General features: G+C 35.6%; 1 protein-coding gene across 1 annotated transcript in view; it reads right to left on the bottom strand.

The window, feature by feature from the left end:
- The window catches only part of LOC120247399 (coiled-coil domain-containing protein 91-like), a gene marked incomplete at its 5' end in the record, with an annotated part of 135542 nt that extends 111691 nt beyond the window's left edge, over window positions 1-23851 (bottom strand). The window contains 2 exons of the mRNA XM_039255264.1: window positions 23397-23504; window positions 23739-23851. Of these exons, the coding sequence (XP_039111195.1) occupies window positions 23397-23504; window positions 23739-23851 (221 nt within the window). The remainder of the gene's footprint in view (window positions 1-23396; window positions 23505-23738) is intronic.
- Window positions 23852-24096: the final 245 nt, after the last annotated feature.

Below are 24096 nucleotides of genomic sequence, written 5' to 3'. Positions count from 1 at the left end.
TCCAGGCTCTGAGGTGTCAGCATGGAGTCTGACACAGGGCTCAAACTCACGAACTGTGAGATTATGACCTGAGCTGAAGTTGGATGCTTAACTGACTGAGCCAACCAGGCATCCCCAGCCTTGTAAAATATTTTAAATACAACTTCATGTCATATACAAATGTGAAAATATGCGTTCAATATTTTCATCCAAATAAATCATTAACAAGACTGAGCAGAATAAGGATGGAGGCACTCAGGTACCCCCAGACTTTTAAAATATTTCAAATATAGGGGCACTGGGTGGCTCACTTGGTTAAGTGTCCAACTTCAGCTCAAGTCATGACCTCGCGGTCTGTGGGATCAAGCCCCACATTCGGCTCTGTGTTGACAGCTCAAAGCCTGGAGCCTGCTTTGGATTCTATGTCTCCCTCTCTCTTTGCCCTCCCACACTCACACTCTGTCTCTCAAAAATGAATAAATGTTGGGGCACCTGGGTGGCTCAGTCAGTTAAGCGTCCGACTTCAGCTCGGGTCATGATCTCATGGTCCATGAGTTCAGCCTCCCGCATCTGGCTCTGTGCTCACAGCTCAGAGCCTGGAGCCTGCTTCAGAATCTGTGTCTCCCTCTCTCTCTGCCCCTGTCCTGCTCATTCTCTGCCTCTCTCTGTGTCACAAAATTAATAAATGTTAAAAATTTTTAAAAAAAGAATAAATGTTAAAAAGAGTGTTTTAAAGATATTTAAATATAACTTCTTGTCATATACAAATATGAAAATATGCTTTCAATATTTTCATCCAAGTCATTGACAAGACTGAGCAGAATAAGTATGAAGATAGTACCCTGTGGCATTCTACTATAAATCTTTCCATTAAGTGGATATGAATCCATATATTTATATATTTTTATGCTCATTTCATCAATTTATCTAATGCCCTTGCACTTCATGTATTTCATAACTTTATTATGAGACTTAATTTATTAAAGTTTAGATAACCTTTCCTGCCCCATTTTCCTTACTAACCTAGCAAATCTGTCTCCCAAAAGGATTAAGTTTAGCCTGATAATATTTTCTTAGCAAATCAGTCTCATTTCCAGAAGTTACCATTCTTTCTTTAACACTCCATTTGGGCATCCTTACAAGAACCATTTTTACAATTACCAGTTTGTGAAATATTCCTTTTCAAATTTAAGAGTACTTTTCCATTTGTAGTCGAGGGTACTCAGATTATTCTTTTAAAAGGCCGCAAAAGATAACAGAAAATGTTTCACTCTTTTTTTATTTTTTAATGTTTCACTGTTTCTATGTGCAAGTTCCTGGATTACAATTCACCTACTAGACAGGCAATATGTACTTATTATCAGGAGGTTGGTGCACAACTGTAATCTCTTCAGTACTCGGAGGCTTCTATTCTCCTTTAACTGTGTCCTTTGTCTAAGAGTCTTCTTTGTACTGAGAGAGATTAGTGAAGTAAAAACAAAAACACAACAAAAACCCAACAACAATAGGAACTAGAGCGGAAAAAAAATTCAACAGAAGTTGAATTAAGTTAAGAAGTCCTGAGGCGCCTGGGTGGCTCAGTCAGTGAAGCTTCTGACTTCAGCTCAGGTCGTGGTCTCACAGTTCATGGGTTCGAGCCCCACATCGGGCTCTGCTGACAGGTTGGAGCCTGTAGCCCGCTTCAGGTTCCGTGTCTCCCTCCCTCTCTGCCCTTCCTCCACTCATGCTCTCTCTTGAAAGTGAATAAACATTTAAAAAAAGAAGTTAAGAAGTTCTAATTTCTCCTAATCATCTTTACAAATGATTCCCCAAACAATGAGCAAGACTATTCTTTCCATGGCTTTCTTAATAGGAACATGACTTGTATTATTTTAAATGAGGATGATGATTGGTCTTTTCTCTCAGAGAATGCATTCAAGAAAACTAGAAAGTAAGCTTCTTCATATTTTCTGTGTAGTAATTTTAATTTAAAATTTCCCTTCTTTACTAATTTTCTTAAATTTACTCTATGTGGAGAATAAAGAAAAGTGAAATATGTGGTAAGAGAGAAAAACAATTCCATGGCTAGCCACAATCTGCTAACATATCACTATACACATTTGGGACAATAATTAGCAGGTAATAAAAATGTGTTTTTCCTGGCAGATAAATGGTCTCAAGGCATACTTTTCTTTTTTTATGAGAATGAGACCCCAGTGATCCAAATGGTGTACTAAGAATGGATCAGAATAATACCCTAACTCACAAAAGTAATAAAATTAGTGGTGTTATTGTTTCATAACCATTGTGTATAAAATTAAGTAAAAAGAAAAAAGAGCTGGTAACATCTGTCATTAATTCTTCTAAATTTAGGTTTTTGATACCTATGTTTTACATGTTACCATATAAAATAGTAGCATAAAAAATAATTACCATGATAGTGATGAATTAATATAACTGGATGAACTGTTTGAATTTATCAGAAAAGTAAACTTTGACTACTTTGATGCAATTATAGGATTTCTGGAAATACACAGTAAAGATGACAACTAGTAATTCCTCAATATCTACCTAAATCAATCAATCAAGCATATGATTTTACAGAAAGTAGTTGAAATACCCAAACAACACTTTTTTAAAGTGATAGAGGCTAGTAAGAGTGACAGATCCAAATACAGGTTTCCTGCACTTTCTGGACTATATAACTAGTTAGACAAAACTCCAAATAGACAAGTAGCACAAAGCATGTATATAGGAAAGCACAACAAAGCACTTAAGCATCCTTAAAAAGGTCTAGCAATCTTAAAGATAAGTAAATAAATACAAACTTTGTTTACAAACTATTAGTCAAGATTCTCTACAGAAGCAGATTCAGTAGGAGACATGGAAGGAGGTAAGAAGAAAGAGAAAGTGAAAGAGGAAGTAGGAGGGGTGAGAAGAAGGCGGTCAGTGGTGACGTTGATTGACTTTAAGGAATTGGCTCAATTAGTAGGGGCTATCAAGTATGAAATCTTTAAGGCAGGCACCAGCCAGAATGAAAACTCAGGCAGGATTTCTGTGTTACATTATTAAGAAAAAATTTTTCTGTCGTAAGGAAACCAGTATTTACTCTTAAGGCCTTCAACTGATTGGGTGAGCCCACCCGACATTATTTGGGTGTAAGTGTGTGGGTGTGTGTATATAGTGTTAAGAAAAAACATTTTCTGACACTGGTTAAAATAGCAACAAAGACTTTGTTCAAGACTATTGGGATAGATGCCAAGATTGTTGCAATAGGGCAAAGAGATCAGGCTCAACTTGAATACAAGACCGAGTGAGGATTTACAGCCAGGGATGCAGGTTGAGGGGATTGGTTGATTGAAAATCAATATGAGACATCAAGGATAGGGAGTGTCTCTTGCTAAACTGATGTAACAGAATTCCTGCTGAGGGCTAGCCAAGGTGCTTAGGTAACAAGGTGAGGGATAAGGAACCTGATCAGATATCAAGGGTTGGGGGGATTCTCCACCTGACTTAGCAGGATTCTTGGGAAAGTATACTGGGCTATGCATGGCAAGGATGAGGCCAAAATTGAGACGTAGTTAAGAAGAGGGTTTAGGGGCGCCTGGGTGGCTTAGTCGGTTAAGCGTCCGACTTTTGCTTAAGTCATGATCTCGTGGTTCGTGGGTTCGAGCCCCACGTCGGGCTCTGTGCTGACTGCCAGCTCAGAGCCTGGAGCCTGTTTCAGTCTGTGACTCCCTCTCTCTCTGACCCTCCCCTGCTCACGCTGTCTCTCTCTCTCTCCTAGAAATAAATAAAACATTTAAAAAAAAAAAAGAAGAAGAAGAAGATGAAGAGGGTTTAGAAGAGCCTGACTGAAGTTTAGTCAAGAGATGTCTTATCCATACTCATCAGTACCCAGATACACCAAACTATATCTCCGAATATAAAAATATAGTATTTAGTATACAAGTGGTATTATGTATATGAGTGATTGCAAACAGGTGAAATGGCCTCCTCCTCCTGTTGGCTTTGATCTTTGATTTCGTTAAAATTTTTGGTGGCCTCTGTTTCACCTTGTTCCGTGTTTACATCGGCATCTATTAAACCTCACCACCTCTCTGTCTATATTCACTGACATTTGCTCTGTCTGTGATGATCATCCTCTTGAATAATATACCCAATTGCATAGAAGAGGCTTCTGGATAGCCCACAATTGGTAAAACTAAAAGACAGTTCCCCAAATAATGCATACGTATACATACCAAAGCAGTGCAGTAATAATAATAACAGCAATAAGAGCATAATTATTTGGAAGACAAACCGTTAACTAGAAGTTTATTAGATGTAAAGACCAGTAAACTTTTGAGATTTTTGTAAGCCCCAAGTGAGAAGTGGATGGGGAATGCTATTTAGGTGCTAACTCTTCATCCAAATATAACACAAAGTTTTAAAGGCCATCCTGCTTAATTATAAATTATCTCACAAACAAGTTAAAAACAAAATAAAACATAGATTGCTGAATTTTCAAAAAGTATCCTGACAATTATATTCAGCGTTTGCAGTGAATACTATCAGAAAAAAATATTTATTATGTAAAATATGATGAAATTCTTCAGAAAGTAATTTCAACACTCTTTTTTTTCTACTTTATTCTGGGATTTTTGAATCATATCTTCCATATTGATCATCAAGCACTATATAGTTACATAGACTTCAGCAACAGCTTTTTTTCAGGTAGAGAGACACACTTTTATTCAAAACAACTTTTTTCTATAGTACAAAATAAACTTTATAATACACACAGCTTTCTTAATGCAATATTTTCATTTTTAAAATCTTATTTACAGGGGCACCTGAGTGGCTTAGTTGGTTTAGCATCTGTCGACCTCAGCTCAGGTCATGATCTCATGGTTCGTGAGACTGAGCCCTACATAAGGCTCTGTGTCAACAGTGCGGAGCCTGCTTGGGATTCTTCATCCTCTCTCTGCCCCTCCCCCATTTGCGTGTGCGCTCTCTCTCTCTCAAAATAAATAAAAATAAACTTTAAAAAATATTATTTGCAAATCATATTATACATAAAATGACCTTTCACACTGTAGATTATGGTTTCATAAATATATGCTTATTAACAATAAAATTTGCTTTAAATTACTCATTTTAAAATCAATTTTATAAACAAATATAAACTGACTCCCAAAGTGGATGTCAAGAGATGAGAGACTTAATAAAGGGAAAAAAATTAAAGGAGATAAACTTTAGACTATAAAAAAATAATTTTCAGTATCTTAGCCTATAGTATTACCAAAATGCTAGCTAATTATACCTGAAACTCTTGGTTTATCTCCATTTAATTGTTTTCCAAATTCTCTGGACAGTAAGAAAATTACCTTCCCCCATCCGCCAAAAAGATTTGATTTTTGTTCTAAAGCATTAATGCCTTAAACAAGGGAAAACACTTCTCATTGTTTCTAAACGATTCACACGTGTAAAATCTCACTAGTATGTGACTTAACAACATGGCACTTATATTATTTCTACTTTCTTCCCCTTGGTTCTTTTCTCCATGTACTTTTCTGTTTCTTTTTTCTATTTTTAAGGTATGAGGTGTTCAGAACAAGCTTCCCCTGCCAAAATGTGCTACTTTGGCAGGTGGATCTCTGAGCTAAAGTCATTCTAGGCCCAAAAGATTCAGGAAGAGCTTTCACGTCCTTCTTAACTGCCTAAGAGAATTTAGATAGAGGCCTGGTCCAGGAAAAGAACTAACATCAGAGATAACTATAAAGAATATGGGCTAGGTATGGAAATAAACTTGGGGTGGGAGGATGGGGAAGCAGGATCCACAGAGCAAATTCCTCTCTACGTCCCACTGTACCTGTAAAGCATGGCAAACATTTGTTTCCTTGTTTATCTACCTGTGAACTATGTTCCTCCCTCTGAAATCTCGGACCCGTACCCCTTCTCCTCAGCTCAGGATGGCATGTAAGCCTCAACTGCCTCAATGCCTGCGGGTATCACATTCTTATGGGGCTCCCGTATACATCTAATTAAATTTGTTTTTTCCTGTTAATCTGACATATCAATTTAATTAACAGACCAGACAAAAGGCCCTAGAAGGGGAGAGTAAAAATTTTTCCTTTCCTACAGGAGCTAAGACCACAATATTTTTCCTCTCTGCCCAAGCAGAATGAGAGTGGGTGTCTTGTAACAATCTATCATTATCAATTTTCCTCTAAATGAATGCAGGGAATATTTGAAACCATTCCTGTGATCTGGAGGTGCAATATACGGAAATAAAAAACCTAGCGTGATCAAATGCCATACAAAATGTCATGTGATATTCAGGAGACCAAGCGTAAATCACCCATTCCTTAATCTTAATTAAACCCAGATATCATTTTCTTTCATTTAAAATGTATTCCAGTTCAAAGTTAATCTAAAAATTAAACCAATTCTTTACATGTTGGAGTACCTTTTTTTCTATTAAATCGTATTTTTGGGTACTTTATTTAAATCTTACCCACCTTTCAACTAAAATGAACTCCTCTATCTTCTCCTAAGCACAAGGAAATCTTTACGTGAGATTCAAACCCTCTGATGTCTTGCCTATATTTACTATGACTTTTTAAAGTTTATTTTTGACGGTGGGGTGGAGAGATGAGAGAGGGAGAAAGAGGACCTGAAGCAGGCTCTAAGCTGATAGCAGACAGCCCGATGTGAGGCTTGATCTCATGAACCATGACCATGACCTGAACCTAAGTTACACACTTAATTGAGTCACCCAGGCACCCCTATGATATTTTTATTTTTAAACTTTGCAATAGGTTTTTAGATATGTGTGTGTATGTGTATGTGTATACACATATCTAGAAACATATATATGTGTGTGTGTGTATATATGTATATGTATATGTGTGTGTGTGTGTATATACATACACTTTTGTGATAAAGTTTGGTTCTAAAAATATATATTTGATTAACAGTATCAAAGTTTTTGAAAGATAATGATGACAAGGTGAGTCTTGATGTATTAAGATAATGCTGGCTGCTATCAACAAATAATTCCAAAATTTTCACTGACTTAAAATAACATAAGTTTTGTTCTTATTCATGGAAATGTCTTGAATGGCAGACTCCCTCCAAGTGGTAATTCACAGACCCAATCTCCTCATACCTGTGGTTCTGCCATTGACAAAATCCTTAATGTTTTCTCTTACAGGCAGAAGAGAAGAGATGACAAAGCCCATCATCTACTTCTTAACTGCCCTGGCCAATGAATGACACAATTACTCGCACCACCAAATCACTGGTGGAAAATTAAGCTGCTTGAACTTTGTTTACTGTCTAAAAAAATCATAGTCTAAACTGCTGAATCTTAAAGGGATTATTTCGTATTAGTGGCTTTAGTTGACAGGTATTTCATGGGAGGATATACGCAAAAGGAAGCCTTTATGAACAACACCAACCCCACAAAGGCAAAGGAAAAGACCTGCTCAGGGAGCAGCAGCTAGCAAGTAACAATCATATGTTAAGTAAGAGGAACAAAGTTTGGTGGGTAGTTGACTATCACTGCCGTGCCTATACAGGATGTATACAAAATAATTCAAAAATATAAGCTCATCAGAGTAAAATTATAGAACATCAAGGATAAGAGGGAACTATGAAAAATAACCAAAGCATAAAGACAATCTATAAAATACCAATAACTGAACTAACATCAGACATCTCATAAGAAACACTACATATTAAGGACAGTGGAATAATATCTTCAGGAAAAGCAAGTGCTATAGTATTTAGTACTGAAATATTATTCACAAATTAGGGTATAATAAAAAAATTTTCAGAAAAAAATTAATAAAGTTTCTACTTCATAAGTAATAAAGACTATAAGAAGTAAATTGAACACGTGAAGGAGAGATAGCAAGCAGTAAAAGGTAAACAAAAAAAATCTGTAAATATGTGAGTACATCACAATAAAAAATGTAAATAACCACAATAATCTTTTGGGGAATTTTAAGGGTTAGAACTAAAGACTGAACAAATATGGGTACATGGAGGCAAGAGTAAAAACATGGTAAAGCCTGTATAACTTTTGTCTTTTAGAGAAGAGGAAGGGAAGTATGATAGAGAAGTTGATACTGAGTTTTATTTGTAACTTTTTCCTCCAAATTTAAAGGATCTGAAGCCAAATATGCCATAATGAAACTGGCAGAGCTCAGAACACACTATCCCTTGACATATCAAATACTTCAGGATGAAGGAATGAGAAATGGCAGGTTCAGGAAGAATCCTCTGACCTTCTCCTTTCCCCCTGGAGCAAGTGGTAAGAACTTTCTGTATCAAGTTGTCCACCCTATGCCCAGAAGAAAAGGAGCTTCCTTATTTCTGAAGGTAGATGGATGTCAAGAATCCAAATGAACAGGTCCTACTAAATTGCTCCAGTTTCCTTAGCTCATACCCTTGTGTCCAATCATGTTTCCCCATGACTTTCTACTGTTCATCAAATCTAGTACAGAAATGCTCAAGTTTAACTGTATCTTGGTCTTTATTTCCTTATTAAGATTCCCATGTCATGAAAAACTACATTAAGTAAATCTATATGGTCACCTATTTGTTAATCTGTCTTTTGTCACTTCAGTTTACAAGGCCCCAGCCAGAGAACCTAGGAGAATATTAGAAAAAACAATTTTTTCCTCTGCTACAAAACCATGTATTAAATCTAATGCTATGTCTATTACACTAATTTTGTGTTCGCTCTATTTAGTTACCAACATTTACAATAAAATGTGATATGGGAAGTCTCAAAATAGATACAAAAGAAATGTTCTAAAATTTATACGGAAATTATTATCAAATTTGATCACTGAAATGGTGCATCAGCACCTTTTTATTTAAAATGTTTTATTTATTTCTGCGAGAGAGAGAGAGAGAGAGAGAGAGCGTGAGCAGAGGAGGGTCAGAGAGAAAGGGAGATACAGAATCTGAAACAGGCCCCAGGCTCTGAGCTAGCTGTCAGCACAGAGCCCGACGCGGGGCTTGAACCCACGAACCATGAGATCATGACCTGGGCAGAAGTTAGACACTTAACCGACTAAGCCACCCAGGCACCCCAATAAACTTGTATTGATATGCAGCAATGGCCACCATTTACACATTGTTTATGGCTGCTTTCTCACTATACTGTCAGAGTTAAATAGTTTCAGCAGAGAGCCTAAAAAATTTATTTTATTATCTATCCATTTTCAGAAACTGTTGCCACCCTTCCCTGAAGTATATTACAAAATAACACAACAAAGTGTTGTACATGATAAAACCAACAAAAGACGTAAAATGGAATCATTAAAATAATCCAAAAGTAGGCACAAATAATTCATGGAACAGATAGAAAACAAATAGCAAGATGGTACATTTAAACCCCAAAGTATTGATAACCACATTAAATGTTAAGAGTTTTAAAAACACAATAAAAACGGGGTGCCTCAGTGGCTCAGTCGGTGAAGTATCTAACTCTTGATCTCAGCTAGGTCTCAACCTCAGGGTCTTGTGTTCAAGCTCTTTTTAGGCTTCACACTGGGCATGGAGCCTACTTAAACCAACAAACAAACAAAGCCCACATAATAAAAAGGCAGCGGCTAGCGGATTAGATAAAAGTAAGAGCCAACTACATGCTTCCTGCTAGAAACTCATTTTTCTCTAATGTTTTTTATTTATTTCTGAGAGAGAGAGAGCGTGAACAGGGGAGGGTCAGAGAGAGAGGGAGACACAGAATCTGAAGCAGGCTCCAGGCTCCGAGCTACTTGTCAGCACAGAGTCCGATGTGAGGCTCAAACCCATGAACCGTGAGATCATGACTGGATCTGAAATCGGACACCCAACCGACTGAGCCACCATAGAAACCCAGGCGTCCCATAGAAACTCATTTTAAACAGACAGAAATAGTTTAAAAGTAAAGGGGGATTCGGAAAAAGGCAAAAGTATAGGGGAAAATATATTATTCTGACAATACTCAAAAGAAAGGGGGAGAAACTATATTAATATCAAACAAGGCAGATTTCATATCAAACAACATTATCATAGAAAAGGCATTTCATAGTGTTAAAGAGAAAATTATATGAAGAGGACGTAATCCTAAATGTTTATGCACCACATAGAAGTGTGTCAAAATCATTAGAAAGAAAAACAGAACTACAAGGGAAACTAGTCAAATCCATAGGCACGGTCAGATATTTCAACACTTGCCTCTCATTAACTGGCAGACAAGAAGAAAGAAAATCTGTAACAATATAGAAGACTTGAGCAGCACAATAAAACAATTGATCTAAATGACATTTATAAAGAAACTCCGACAGAAGAATGTGCTTTCTTTTCAAGTAGATAGGAACATTTACCAAGATATTGCATATCCTGGGCCATAAAACAAATCTCAAAAAAGTATTTAAATCACATAATGTTCTCTGTCCACATTAGAAGAAGATGAGAAGTCAATAAAAGAGATACATGTAGAAAAACACAAAATATATTAACACTAAATAACACACTTCTAAATAACCCAAGGATAAAAGAAGAAATCAAATGAAAAATTAAAAAGTATATTTAAGTCACTGAAAATGAAAACATGATATTTAAAGATGTGAGACATGCACCTAAAGTAGTCCCTAGAAAGAAATACATCACTACAGGCTTATAGTGAAAAATAAAAGTTTCAGTGGCCTAAGCTTCTGTTTTAAGACACCAGAATAAGTACAAACTGAAATCCAATTAAACTAAAAAAGTAAAATCATAAAGGACAGAGTATAAGTCATGATATAGAAATATGAAATATAAGAACAATATCGGAGGACTTATGCTATCTGATTTCAAGACTAGTAGTATAGGAGTTCTGAGCTATAAATAAAACAAATAGTTAAATAATAAACACACACATATATTATTAATTTTTAATAAGGTACAAAGAAAATTCATGTGTGAAAGAACAGTCTTTTCAGCAATTAAGACTGTAATGCTTGGGTATCATAGGTTAAAAAGAGAGAAGGAGAAAAAGAGAATTTCAATCCACATCTAGAACCATATATAACAACCAACTGGATAATTTGGAAACTTGAAACTATAAACTGATAAAACTTTTAAAATAAAACATAAGACAAAATCTTTTTTTGACTTTGGGTTAGGTTAGAACATACACACACACACACACACACACATCCATAGGAAAAAAGTGATAAACTGGACTTCATATAAATTTAAAACTTCTATACTTGGAAATACACTAGAAGAAAAGACAAGCCATAGGCTGTGATAAACCATTTGCATATCACCCATCTGAAAAAAGATATATATTCAGAATATATAAAGAACTCTGAAAACTCAATCATAAGAAAACAGACAATAACAACTGAGGACGGATTTTTTTTTAAGTTTATTTATTTATTTTGAGAGAGAGAGAAACACATACAAGTGCAGGGGAGAGGCAGAGAGAAAGGGAGAGGGAGAGAGAGAATCCCAAGCAGGCCCATGCTGTCAGCACAGAGCCTGATGTGAGGCTCAGTCCCATGAAACGTGAGTGAGATTATGACCTGAGCTGAAATCCAGAGTCGATGTGTAACTGACTGAGCCACCCAGAAGCCTCCAGGAACAGATTTTCAAAGACATTTCACCAAAGGTATAATGTAAAGCGTTACCACAATGAAGTTAAACATACACTTATCATATGACCTACCCATTCCACTGATGGGTCTTTATCCATGAGAAATAAAAGAATAGGTCCATACAAAAACGTGTGCATAAATGCTCATAGCAGTATTATTTCTAACAGCCAAACAATGGATACAACCAAAACACCCATCAAAAGATAAACGTTTAAACTGTGGTATAATCACAAAATAGAACATTACTCAAAAAATAAAAAGGGACAGGGTGCCAGGATGGCTCATTTGGTTAATCATCTGACTCTTGATTTCAGCTCAGGTCATGATCTCATGGCCCTGCAATAGAGCCCCACAGCAGCCTCAGCCCTGGGCATGGAGCCTGCTTGAGATTCTTTCTCTCTTTCTGCTCCTCCTTTGCCCAAAAAAAAAAAAAAAAAAAAAAAAAGAGAGAGAGAGAGAGACAGAGAGACAGAGAGACAAACTATTGACACATGGGACAAAATGAGTGAACCACATAATAGAAGTATGCTGCAAGACAGGCAAAAATAAGTACATATTGCATAATTTTATTTAAATAAAAATTCTAGAAAATATACACTATGCAGTTACATCATCAGTGACTTTTTGGGAATGGAAAAGGATGGGGAGGATGGGGAGGAGGAAATTATTACCTTGAGACACAAGGAAACTGCTAGAGGGTTAGCCTTATTCATTATTTTGACTGTGTTGATGGTGTTATGGGATTTTACATATGCTAAAACTTATTAGAATACATGCTTTAAATATGTAAAGGTAACTATATATCAATTATAGCTCCATACCGTGTTAAAACATAAGACAACAGCAAATTTTAAAATGGTGTATTTGGGGCACCTGGGTGGCTCAGTTGGTTAAGCATCCGACTTCTGCTCAGGTCATTTCACAGTCTGTGGGTAAGAGCCCCATGTCGGGCTCTGTGCTGACAGGTGGCTCAGAGCCTGGAGCCTGCTTCAGATTCTGTGTCTCCCTCTCTCTCTGACCCTCCTCTGCTCACACACTCTCTCTCTCTCTCTCTCAGAAATAAATAAAAAAACACTAAAAATTTTTTTAAATGATGTACTAAAAGACAGGAATGAAAAAGGAAGAGAGGATCAAAACCAAGTAAGATTAACGAATAGAAGGGCACCTGGATGGCTCAGTCGTGTAAGCGTCCGACTTTGGCTCAGGTCAAGATCTCACAGTTTGTGGGTTTGAGCCTCGCATCAGGCTCTGTGCTGACAGCTAGCTCAGAGCCTGGAGCCTGTTTCAGGTTCTTGTCTCCCTTTCTCTCTGACCCTCGCCTGCTCATGCTGTCTCTCTCTCTATGTCTCAGAAATAAATAAAACATTAAAAACAAAACACAAAAAAACAAAAGTTTAACTCTTTAAAAAAAAAGATTAACAAATAAAAATCAAAGGCAAAATGGCAGATCTAAATCCAGGCATATCACAAAGTTACCTTAAATTGAATGGAATAAAAAACACTCTGATCAAAAGGTAAAGAATATGAAATTGCATAAAAAACAAGATCTAATTATATGCTGTCTACAAAGATACTTTAATTCAAAGACACAGATAACTGTATTTTTTATTACTTTTTAATTTGAGCGGGAGAAAAAGAGCAAGTGGGGGGGAAGAAGGGCAGAGGGGGGAGAGAGAGAGAGAGAGAGAGAGAGAGAGAGAGAGAATCTTAAACAGGCTCATTGCTCAGTAAGGAGCCTGATGCAGGGCTTGATGGCTCAACCCTGAGATCATGACTTGAGCCAAAATCAAGTCCAATGCTCAACTGACTGACTCATGCAGGGACCCCTCAAAGACACAGATAATTTTAAATAAAAGAATGGAAAATGAAAGACCATATACATAGTAAGCATAACAGAACTAAATTAACTATGTTAATATGAAACAAAATGGACATTGAGACAAGAAATAAAATAGGAGGATGTAACAACTACAAATCCACATGCGTTCAACAAAGCACCAAAATACATGAAGGAAAAAACTGACATAACTAAAAGAAATAGACAAATCAATATATTGGAGAGATCAACACTCTTTTTCTCAGTAGCTAAAAGAAGAAAATACAATCACAGCATTTTGAGGAACTGAAAAACATCAACCATAGTCACTTATTTGACATTTATAGAACATTCCACCCAACCATAGTAGAATATACATTCTTCTCAAATGTACACAGTATATTCATAAAGACAGAATATATGTTAAGCTATAAAACATGTGTCCATACATTGAAAATAAATGATTTAATATAGAATATATTCTCAATCCAAAACAATTTAAATTAGAATTCAATTTTTTAAAAAGCTAGAAATAATCTCAAAATATGGGAAATGTAAACAACACAACACACTTCTAATGAGCACTGGGCATTGTATGTAAGTGATGAATCACTAAATTCTACAACTTAAACTAATACTATACTGTATGTTAACTAAGTGGAATTTAAATAAAAATGTGAATCTAACTAACTTACTATTTATTTCATAGGTTAAACAAAATTCCTAAGGAAATTTGTAGAATTTCCTTAAATTTCATTTAAGGAAAATGAAAATGAAAACATGCCATATTACAATATGTGGAATGCAGTCAACTTGGCAGTTAGCAACTGGAGAGCTCTAAAATCATGTGTTTGTACTTCCATCTTAAAAAACTATAAAAACTTAAAACTATAAAAAATAGAGCAAATTAAACTCAAAGGAGTAATAAAGGTCAGACCAGCAATGAAATAAAAAAACAAGAAAAAAAAAATCAATGGAACCAAAAACTGCTTCTCCAAGAAGATTAACAAAGTAATAAATCTAAGGCAATTGATATAAACTGCCACTATGAAGAAAAGAGAAGGGTCATCACTATAAATCTTACAAAAGAATAATAAAACACCGTTATATTTTTCTGATAAATTTAACAATTTAAGTACAAAGCAAAGTTTCTTGAAAGACGTAAATTACTAAAACTAATAAAGACTAAACAGAAAAGTAGTAATTAAAAACTCTCAACACAGAAAATTATAGACCTATATGTCTTCTCCAGTGGATCCTACCAAACATTTAAAGAAAAAATAATACTATTCTTATCCAAATCCTTTTAGAAAAGAGAAGGCAGAAATGCTTATTTATGAGGCCAGTTTTACTGACACCAAAATTAGAAATAGGGATCACAAGAAAACAAAACCAAAGCCAAAAAACTATAGACCTATATTCATCATGAGCAGACACAAAAATCAATAGAATTTTATCCCACTGAATCCTGCAATATACAAAATGAAAATTTCTCGTTAACAAAAGGATTTACCCCATGAACATAACTGTGGTTTGATATATGAAATCCAATAATACATAACATTACATAAAAAAGAAAAAACACATGATTATGTCCATAGATACAGAAAAATAAATGAACAAAATCTAAATACTCATGATTTAAATAAACCCTCAAAACTATAGTAATAAAAGATAACTTCTTCAACAAATGGCATCTATGGAAAACCTATAATTAATATTACACTTAAGGGTAAAGACTAAATGCTTTCTCCCTAAGGATCAGAAATAAGTCAAGATGTTGACTGTCACCACCTACATTAAATGTTATACTGGAGGGCTTAGCAGTTAAGTAGCAAGAAAAAGAAATGGAAGACATAAAAATTGCAAACAAAGTATAATCCTGAATAATATGGAATAAGACTGAGTAATTCCCAGATGACATTATAAGGTACAGAGAAAAATCCTAGGAAACTGACAAAAAAGTTACAGACTTAAAAGGTGGATTTGCCAAGATCTCAGGATGAAGGGCAATATACAAAAACCAAATGCATTAATACACTAGCAAAGAAACTCTGAAAGTATAATTTTAAAATTCCATTTAAAAGAGTATTCTAAAAATGAAGCACAAATAAACTTAGCAAAGTATACCTGATCCTATATACTGAAAACTACAAAACATTATTGAGAAATTAAATGTGATCTAATAAAATGGAGAAAAACACTATGTTCACGGATATTGTAGGATTCAATATTGTTAAAATGGCATTTTTTCCCTAAATTAACCTATAGACTATGTAATTCTCATCAAAATCACAGCGGGCTTTTTTTTTTTTTTTTTTAATGGAAACTGATAAGCTGAGTATAGAATATATATATAGGAAAATGCTTATTATCTAAACTAGGCAGACAGTTTTCAAGAATAAAACTGAAGTTTTTACACACAGGATTTTAAGACTTACCTTAAAGTTATAAAGTAATCAAGCTGTATGGTATTGGTACACAGACATAAAACTAGATCACAGCAGTGCTTTTCATCCAGGGGTGATTTACTACCCCCATTCTCCCACGGGATATTTAACAATATCTGGAGATATTCTTTTTTATTTTTTAAATTTCTTTAATTTTTAGCGAGAAAAGAGAGCACAAGCAGGGGAGAGGGACAGAGGGAAAGAGAAAGAATCTTGAGCAGGCTCCACACTAAGCGTGGAGCCCAATGCGGAGCTTGATTCCAAGACCCTGGGATCATGACGTGAACCAAAAATCAAGAGTCAGAGGCTTAACCAACTGAGCCACCAGGCGCCCCAATCTGGAGACATTTCTGGTTAGCACCACTAAGTGCATGCTCCTGGCACCTAGTGGGTAGGAATGAAAAGAGGTTGCTAAATATCCTACCGACACTCAGCACAGTCCTCCACAACAGAGAATTATTCAACTCCAAATGTCACTATTGCCAAGGCTGAAATATACCAGGTCATCAGAACAAAATTAAGAGTCCAGAGATCTGCACTCATATAGTCAAATGATTTTCTCCAGAGATGTTAGAGTAACACAATGAAGAAGAAGATACTTAATAAAAAAAATGGTCTTGAATTGATGGATATTCATATTGGAGGTCACTGGGATGGGGAGAAACTATGACTATCTTCTCACATCGTATCCCAAGTAAATTATAAAATGGATCACATATATAACTTAAGAAAATATATAAAACTTCTTAAAGAATTTTCTTTAGCAGAAAGCCATTGTATCTATGATTAGGCAAAGATTTGACACAACATCAGAAGTATGGTCCATAAAAGAGTGATAAATTTGAAATCATCAAAATTCTACAGTTTTATTCATCTAAAGATACCATCAAGAAAGTGAAAAGGAAACCGGAAACAGAAAATATCCATAATGCATATTACGGCAAAGAATTTATGTTTAGAAAACCTCTCAAATTAAAAATTATCGAGTTAGACAATAAAATAAAATGAGTGAAATATTAAAACATACACTTCACAAAAGAAAATACACAAATGGTAAATAAGCACATAAAAAGATGCTTATCATCATCAATAACCCTAAATGCAATGAGATACAATTCCCCTTTCAAAAAAAAGAGGCTAAAATGAAAAATGTTGACAATACCAAGTGCTGACAGGATGCACATCAAAGAGAATTTTCACACCTTAAAATGAGAACATAAAATGTCAAGAAACTCTGGAAAATAGTCTGGAAGTGGTTTATAAAGTTAAACACTTACTGTATGATCCAGCAATTCTACATATTTTAAAACAAAAATAGAAACGTATGTTCCCACACAGATTTTTATGTAAACATTCACAGCAGTCCCAAATGTTAAGCAATCTAAATGTTCAGGAATAAATGAATGCCTTAACAAAATGTTGTATACCCATACAATAGAATATTACTCAGCAATCAAAATGTAGAGATTACTAATATATGTAGCCACATGCTTTCAAAAACTATTACGCTGAACCAAAGCAGGTAGAGATCAAAAACTACACGGTTTATTTCATTTTATAAAAATTATAAAAGCAAGTAAACTAGTCAATAGTGAGAAACCACAGATCAGCAGTTGCCTGGGGTTAGGGTTGTTGAGGGAGGATGACTATAAAAGGCCATGAGAGAATTTCTTGAGTTGATGGGAATGTTCTGTATCTTGATTGTAACAGTGGATGCGGGTGTATACACTTCTCAATAATGAAGGTATTTCCCTACACTTAGAGCATAAACCTAAAAGTTGATAGGCTTTGGTGACCCAGCAAAATACAGAATAAATACATAATCTATATCTCATGGAATTTACATTATGGTATGGGATTCACAAGGAGTACTTGTAGCTCTAAGGGGAGCACTGGAAGATAATACATTAAACAAACGTGTGTTGGGGGGGCACCTGGGGAGGCGCAATAAGTTAAACACCTGACTGCTGCTCTAGGCTCCGATCAGATCCTGAGTTCAAGCCCTGCAGTGAGCTCTGCACTGATGGCACAGAGCCAGCTTGGGATTCTCTCTCTCCTTCTCTCTGCCCCTCCCCTGCTTGTGTGCACTCTGGTGCGCTCTAAGTGTGTTGGTGGCTACTGGACATTTTTGACAAGGCATTGCAGGAAAAGACAAACTCAATTTCTTCTTTTTAAAGCTAAAGGACAAAGTAATAATATAGATAGTTTAAATTTTGTGTGCTTGGATAACATTCCATATATAAATCTGTTAATAGCACTTAAGAGATTATAAATAGTATATTGTACATATCCTTCACAGAAATTTGGATCTTGCAAGTGCTGAGGGAAAGGAACTAAGAAAATTTATGAGTGTGACGACTCAAAAGTATGAATAATATTTAAAATTATATTTATATCTATGCACATATACATCCCTCCACACTCACTCTCACACGCGCGCGCGCACACACACACACACACACACACACACATCAAAATATTTGCTTACCTAATAAAGGTTAACCTCCACTCATTACTTCCTCCTTCTTGGGTGCTCTGCTCTATCAATTTTTTTTTTTTTTTAGTCTTTAGTCTTACTAGCTTGGCTCTTGCCCATAAGTGTTTAAATGAGTTCAACTTCTAGGACAGAATATGAGGAGGATAAAATTTCCCCTTCATATCTCTCTCCACCTACAGTGTGGACTCTTACTTTCATCATCAAAGCTTCTCAAAGACTTGTCTTCTGTTTCTATTTTTTCATCTCCTTTTTTTCCTCATAGGATTATCTACTTTGTTCCTCTACCATTTCACTGAAACTATTCTTGTTAATGACACTTTCTTATTGTCATATCCAGTAGTCATTTGTAAATCCATACTTTATTTATTTTACATCATTTGAAATTGTTTACCACTTAGTTTTTTGTAAAATGCTCTCTTCCTGTGACTTAGGTATACTAGGCATTTGGTTTCTTCCTTTTTCTTTTGCCAGTTTACAGTTTCCTTCACGAGCTCTCTTAGCCTACGCATTATACATTGAGGGCCTTCAGGACCATAAGTGTAATTCTTTTCTCATTCTATGTATTCTCTGGTCTCATCCACAGACATACTTCCGATGACCTTCTATATATTTCTGACTTCCAAATTCATCCAAAATCACATTTCTCATAGTTCTGGACTCTGTATTCAACTCTGTTATGCACTCTGATCCTGAATATTCCACAGGCACTATAACAATTTTTTTAATGTTTATTTATTTTTGAGAGAGAGACAGAGACAGAATGTGAGCAGGGGAGGGGCAGAGAAAGGGAGGCACAGAATTTGAAGCAGGCTCCAGGCTCTGAGCTGGCAGCACAGAGGCCGACACAAGGCTTGAACTCACACACTGGGAGATCATGACCTGAGCCGAAGTCGGGATGCTTAACAGATTGAGCCACCCAGGCGCCCCTCCACCGGTACTATAAACTCAACATGTTCAAAACACAAAATTTTCAACCCTAACCATACTCCGGGTCTTAAGTTTCCTATTTCACTGCACTGCCAAAACCAAAAATCTGGTCATCATCCACAAAAATATATGCATGTATATAAATATGTATTTATGTATATAAAATGTGTGTGTTGGTGTGAGTGTAAATATATCTTTTATCAATCAACATTTACTTCCTCTCTTTTATTCCCACATATTCTCTGGTTTCTGTTCCCTTACTATGACTCAAAACCATCAAAATCTCTTTCCCACACATCCACCTTACTTTGGGCCACCACCATTCTCACTTGGAGAACTATAGTATCTGTTTAAGAAGCTGTTACGTGCTTCTAATACACATAACAATTCATTTTTCTAAAACTTTAGCCAGAGTAATATTTCTAAAATGCAAATCTGAACAAATGTAAGGTCTCTAGTTAATGTCTTAAGCACCCAATTTCCTGTCAGACAATGTGGCAGACAAAGTCCTTTATTATCCTTTCTATGGCATAAAATAATCTTTCATCTGGCAGTCTCAAATAGCCTCACCCACCCTTGCAGGCATTTAAATTATAATCTCTCATTTAAATGTGAATAAGTTATTCCATCTACCTCTCTCGTGCTAAATTCTCAGTTCTGACCTCACTTAGACCTATGAACCTTGAGAGAACTCATCATTGGTCCAATAAGTCTTCCTTTACCCAATATTAAGGAACTATATCCCCCTTCAACATAACATAATTATTTATTCCATCATAACTTACCACCATTTTACAATAATATCAGCGAATACCAGCTGAACACCTAGAATGTGCCAAGTTCTATTCTAAGCACTATGCAGGTCTGATGTCATATAATACTCGTAACAATACTAAGAGGTTGGAATTGCTTGTATATACATTTTACAGGTGAGAAAAATGAGGCACAGAGAGGCTAAGGACATTCCACAGTAAAAGAGGTAAGTGACAGTCAGGCAGTCAGGTTTCTGAGCATCTGCTTGCAACTACTCTGAATGTACTTGCTTTTCCCTTAAATTCTTAATTTGAAAAAAAAAGCAATAAAGAGAAAGGTATGCCTGTGTGCACATGCGCATAGCGCGCGCACACACACACACACACACACACACACACACAGATTAAATTATTCCTAAGGGACCATCCAGTTATTATTTTTGTTAAATTTATTAATTTCAAATTTCAATGGCATCTAATGAAATATGATTAGAAAAACAAGTGTGGGATCACCATTTATACACTTTATGTGATTTGCCTCCTAATCACATCCCCTTTTAGGGTTTGGTTTTTTAAATGGCATTTCATCATACTGAACATCATACTCTAAATGTCCTGAGGTAGTCTTAGAGTGTTCTTCACCAAATGTTTCCAAATGATGAACACAGGCTATCCTTCCACTTACTTAGGTTATTTTTAATTTCTTTCAGCCTGTTTTGTAGTTTTCAGTGGACAAATCTCTCACTTCCTTTACTCCCAGGTAAATATATGCTATTGTATACTGAATTGCTTTCTTAATTTCTTTTCTGAATATTCATCAAGAATGTGTAGAAATACAACTGATTTTTGTGCGTTAATCTTTTAACCTGCAACTTTGCTGAATTCATTTATTAGCTCTGCTATTGGCTATTTTTGACAAGGCATTAAGGAAAAGACAAGTACAGCAATGAATTCACAAGAAGACAATTCATAAGAATTGAATTACAGGTATCAGAAAAAGTTCAGATATTGGAGGACTTGCAGGAATTACCAGCTTCCCAACCTCAACTTATAAAAGAAACAACTGAGAAGGTCTTTGAGCAACAGAGGCCAACTAAATTCAATATTACAGCAAGTACTGAATCAAGTGTCTATTAGCTACACCCACTGTTGAGGATTCAATGGATTAAAATGTCTCCAAGCAGAGACCTAACAAGCCTGTTACTATTACTGTCCAGTATGTATTTTCATTTGGAACAAATGGTTTGGAGAAAAAAGATCACTGGAATTTCTTAAATCCATGCTTGATAAACAAAGTTATCTATAATCAGAAAAAGAGAGAGACATAGACAAATGGGCAAGCATAGGGGTCAAAATCATATAAACAAATTAAACATAGGAAGCAGTTCCCTAAAATAACTGTGGGTTTACCTTTCACAAATGGAGCTGATTGTAACGAAACAGATAAGGAGCCAAAAGAACCATTCTCCTGAACTGTCACTATTTGCTATCTCAAGTGACCCATGTCTCCCAATTTTCTATAGTCAAAAAGCAGGCGGAGAAATGGCATAATCACCAATACTCATATTAGTTATAGCCAACAAAGATATTGAAAAATTTTAAACTTACACAATCATGAAGAACAATGGACTAGAAACCCTATCCCTACACCCTAAACAGAAAATCATGGTCAATCGAAGAGCAGTCCTATCCCCATAACAGATCTTAGTTAATCTGTCCACTGAGACTTCAAAATTGCTACATAACAGTGATAGCTGTGCATCTCTGATTCTTCATCCTTCCTAATGGGAGTGTTTACAGTAAATACCTTAATCTTACTACTACATACTAAATATGCTGAAGGTAAACAACATATATTTTAGTTCCTAGGTCTTTATGTTGGAAGGGACTATATATCTGGACCTGATAATGTAGACACTGTGGTACATCATTCCCTGCCTATCATCCAAAGATCCTGGACTTTTGACCTTGAGGTCTTAGCTTGGACAGAACTTTCAGATTTCCTCCCAAGGAGACACAGGGCAAGCAAATTTGCCTGTAAGATGGAGACTGAGAATATTTGGCAACCATAAAAGCCAACTGTAGTGTAATTAATACTGTTTACCAAATAACATCTGCTCTCTCCCTTTCAGATTCATGGTAGGATCTCACTACCTGACCCCATTATGGGGATGAGGTAAAGCACTATAGATATATATTGAGAGTGGAAGGGTCATTTCCAGTCCAGAATATTGAACTACTGGTAGGAAATTTGGGCTTCTTTTCACTCTGCAATGTTAACAGGTATTGTTCTACATAGGAACTATACCAGGGTGAGGACAAGATGGGACCAAAGCCTCATTCAATCCTCAATGTATCTATAGCATGAGTAAGATATAAACCTTTGCTGTCTGAAGCCAGAGAGACCAGGCATACCTGCCCTGCCCTGGCGAATACATGCTTTATGCTATTTCGCAGTTCTGTGACCTTAACTCTTCTCTATGATTTTTCTGTCTATTTACAAAGTCATGCACTTCATACCTCTGATGATCCAGCATTTCAACACCCAAAAGAGTATAGTTATTATATTAAATTTATAACATTCCCTGTGTATTTCTTCTTCCAAGCTATTCATTAAAATGACACTGAAAAATATTTAACAGAATTGACCCTAATCTTGGTAATGGGGTGGCATACTTATAAGTCTCCACTTAAATTCTACACCTAACTTTGTTTTCCAAATTCTTATTATGTTTTCTTTTCATGATATAAAAGAGTTCCTTTAAATAAAGCTGTTTTTATTTTCACCTACCAAGTTATATGTTACTTACAACTGTTTCTGGGAATTTTTTGAATATATTATTTATACTACAACACCTCCATAAATGCTCTTCAACTGACTGTTCAATGTAATTATGTCTTTATGTCTTCTAAGAGATTAAATCAAAAAAAGAAACAAACATTCAATGGAAAAATTCAAATAGAAACCAATGTCTATATGCAATGAAAGGCAACTCAAACATAAACAAGTGCTTTTAAAAATTCAAATATTATTTGTAAATCTCATAGCACTAAAAATCATTTCACATACCAAAATACGTTCCTAGTCATCTCTCTGCCTCTGCTATTTGATGAATACTACTGTAACTCAGAAATTAACATAAGAATCATTAATTTGGGGAAGAGCCACATATTTTAGGCCTTGAGCTCTATATTTAGTCTTTCATAAAATCCCCAAACTTTAACATTAAGTTTACATAAGCATATTTTTTTTCCTCCAAAATACACCAAGGAAAGTAAATGGCACGAAACTGAATAAACAGTTATAGAGCTCTCAGGGGAGGAGAGTCAGAAGAAAAGTATAAATATATAATGGATGTGCAATTTTATTACCTGAGTATTTAACAACTCTTCACACTTGTGTGCTTGTTTCTCAATTGCAGAAATGTACTGTTTTTCAATAGCTTCTACTTGTTGCTTCACTGAAGACTGCAGTAGTGCCTAAAAACAAGCAAAAAAGTCATTTGGACCACAGACAAAACTTGGAGTCTACTGTTGGCATGGGAATTTTTTTTGACAGTTGTACATATCTGAAATACAACACTCTTCTGCATTACAAAATACACATTTGTGAATATTGAACACATTCATATATAACCTACTCTAAGCTTTCGGTTTTAGGTTTTCCTATTGCCAACACTACAGTTTTTTGGCTCAGATGTTACTTCCACACACCTTCTCCTTAAAAAAGCTCAAGTCATAGAGGATGATAAAGAGGGTGAGCAGTTCTGTTAAATATAAATTCAGTTCAGTGAAGACCACACAGGATGAGGAGTGTATGAAAGCTGCTGAAAAAAAAAAAAAAGAAAAAAAAAAAGAAAAAGAAAAAAAAAACAGACATATTTCACTGGCTGACAAAACTCCACATCCTCTCGGCACACCGTAATATCCCATGGGCCAAGCATGATCTTCAAGACCACAAGTCAAGTAAAAGCAGATGGAAACTCTGAGCCATTTCATACATAAAAGAACTGCCCCCCAGGAAGTTCACGCCCCTAATATAAAAAGGTAAAAGTCAAAGTGTGGAAGTCAG

This window comes from Hyaena hyaena, unplaced genomic scaffold (assembly GCF_003009895.1).
Source record: "Hyaena hyaena isolate Hyena2069 unplaced genomic scaffold, ASM300989v1 scaffold_520, whole genome shotgun sequence".
NCBI lineage: Eukaryota > Metazoa > Chordata > Mammalia > Carnivora > Hyaenidae > Hyaena > Hyaena hyaena.
The sequence above is the reverse complement of the archived record's forward strand: the minus strand, read 5'-3'. Positions and strand labels throughout refer to the sequence as shown.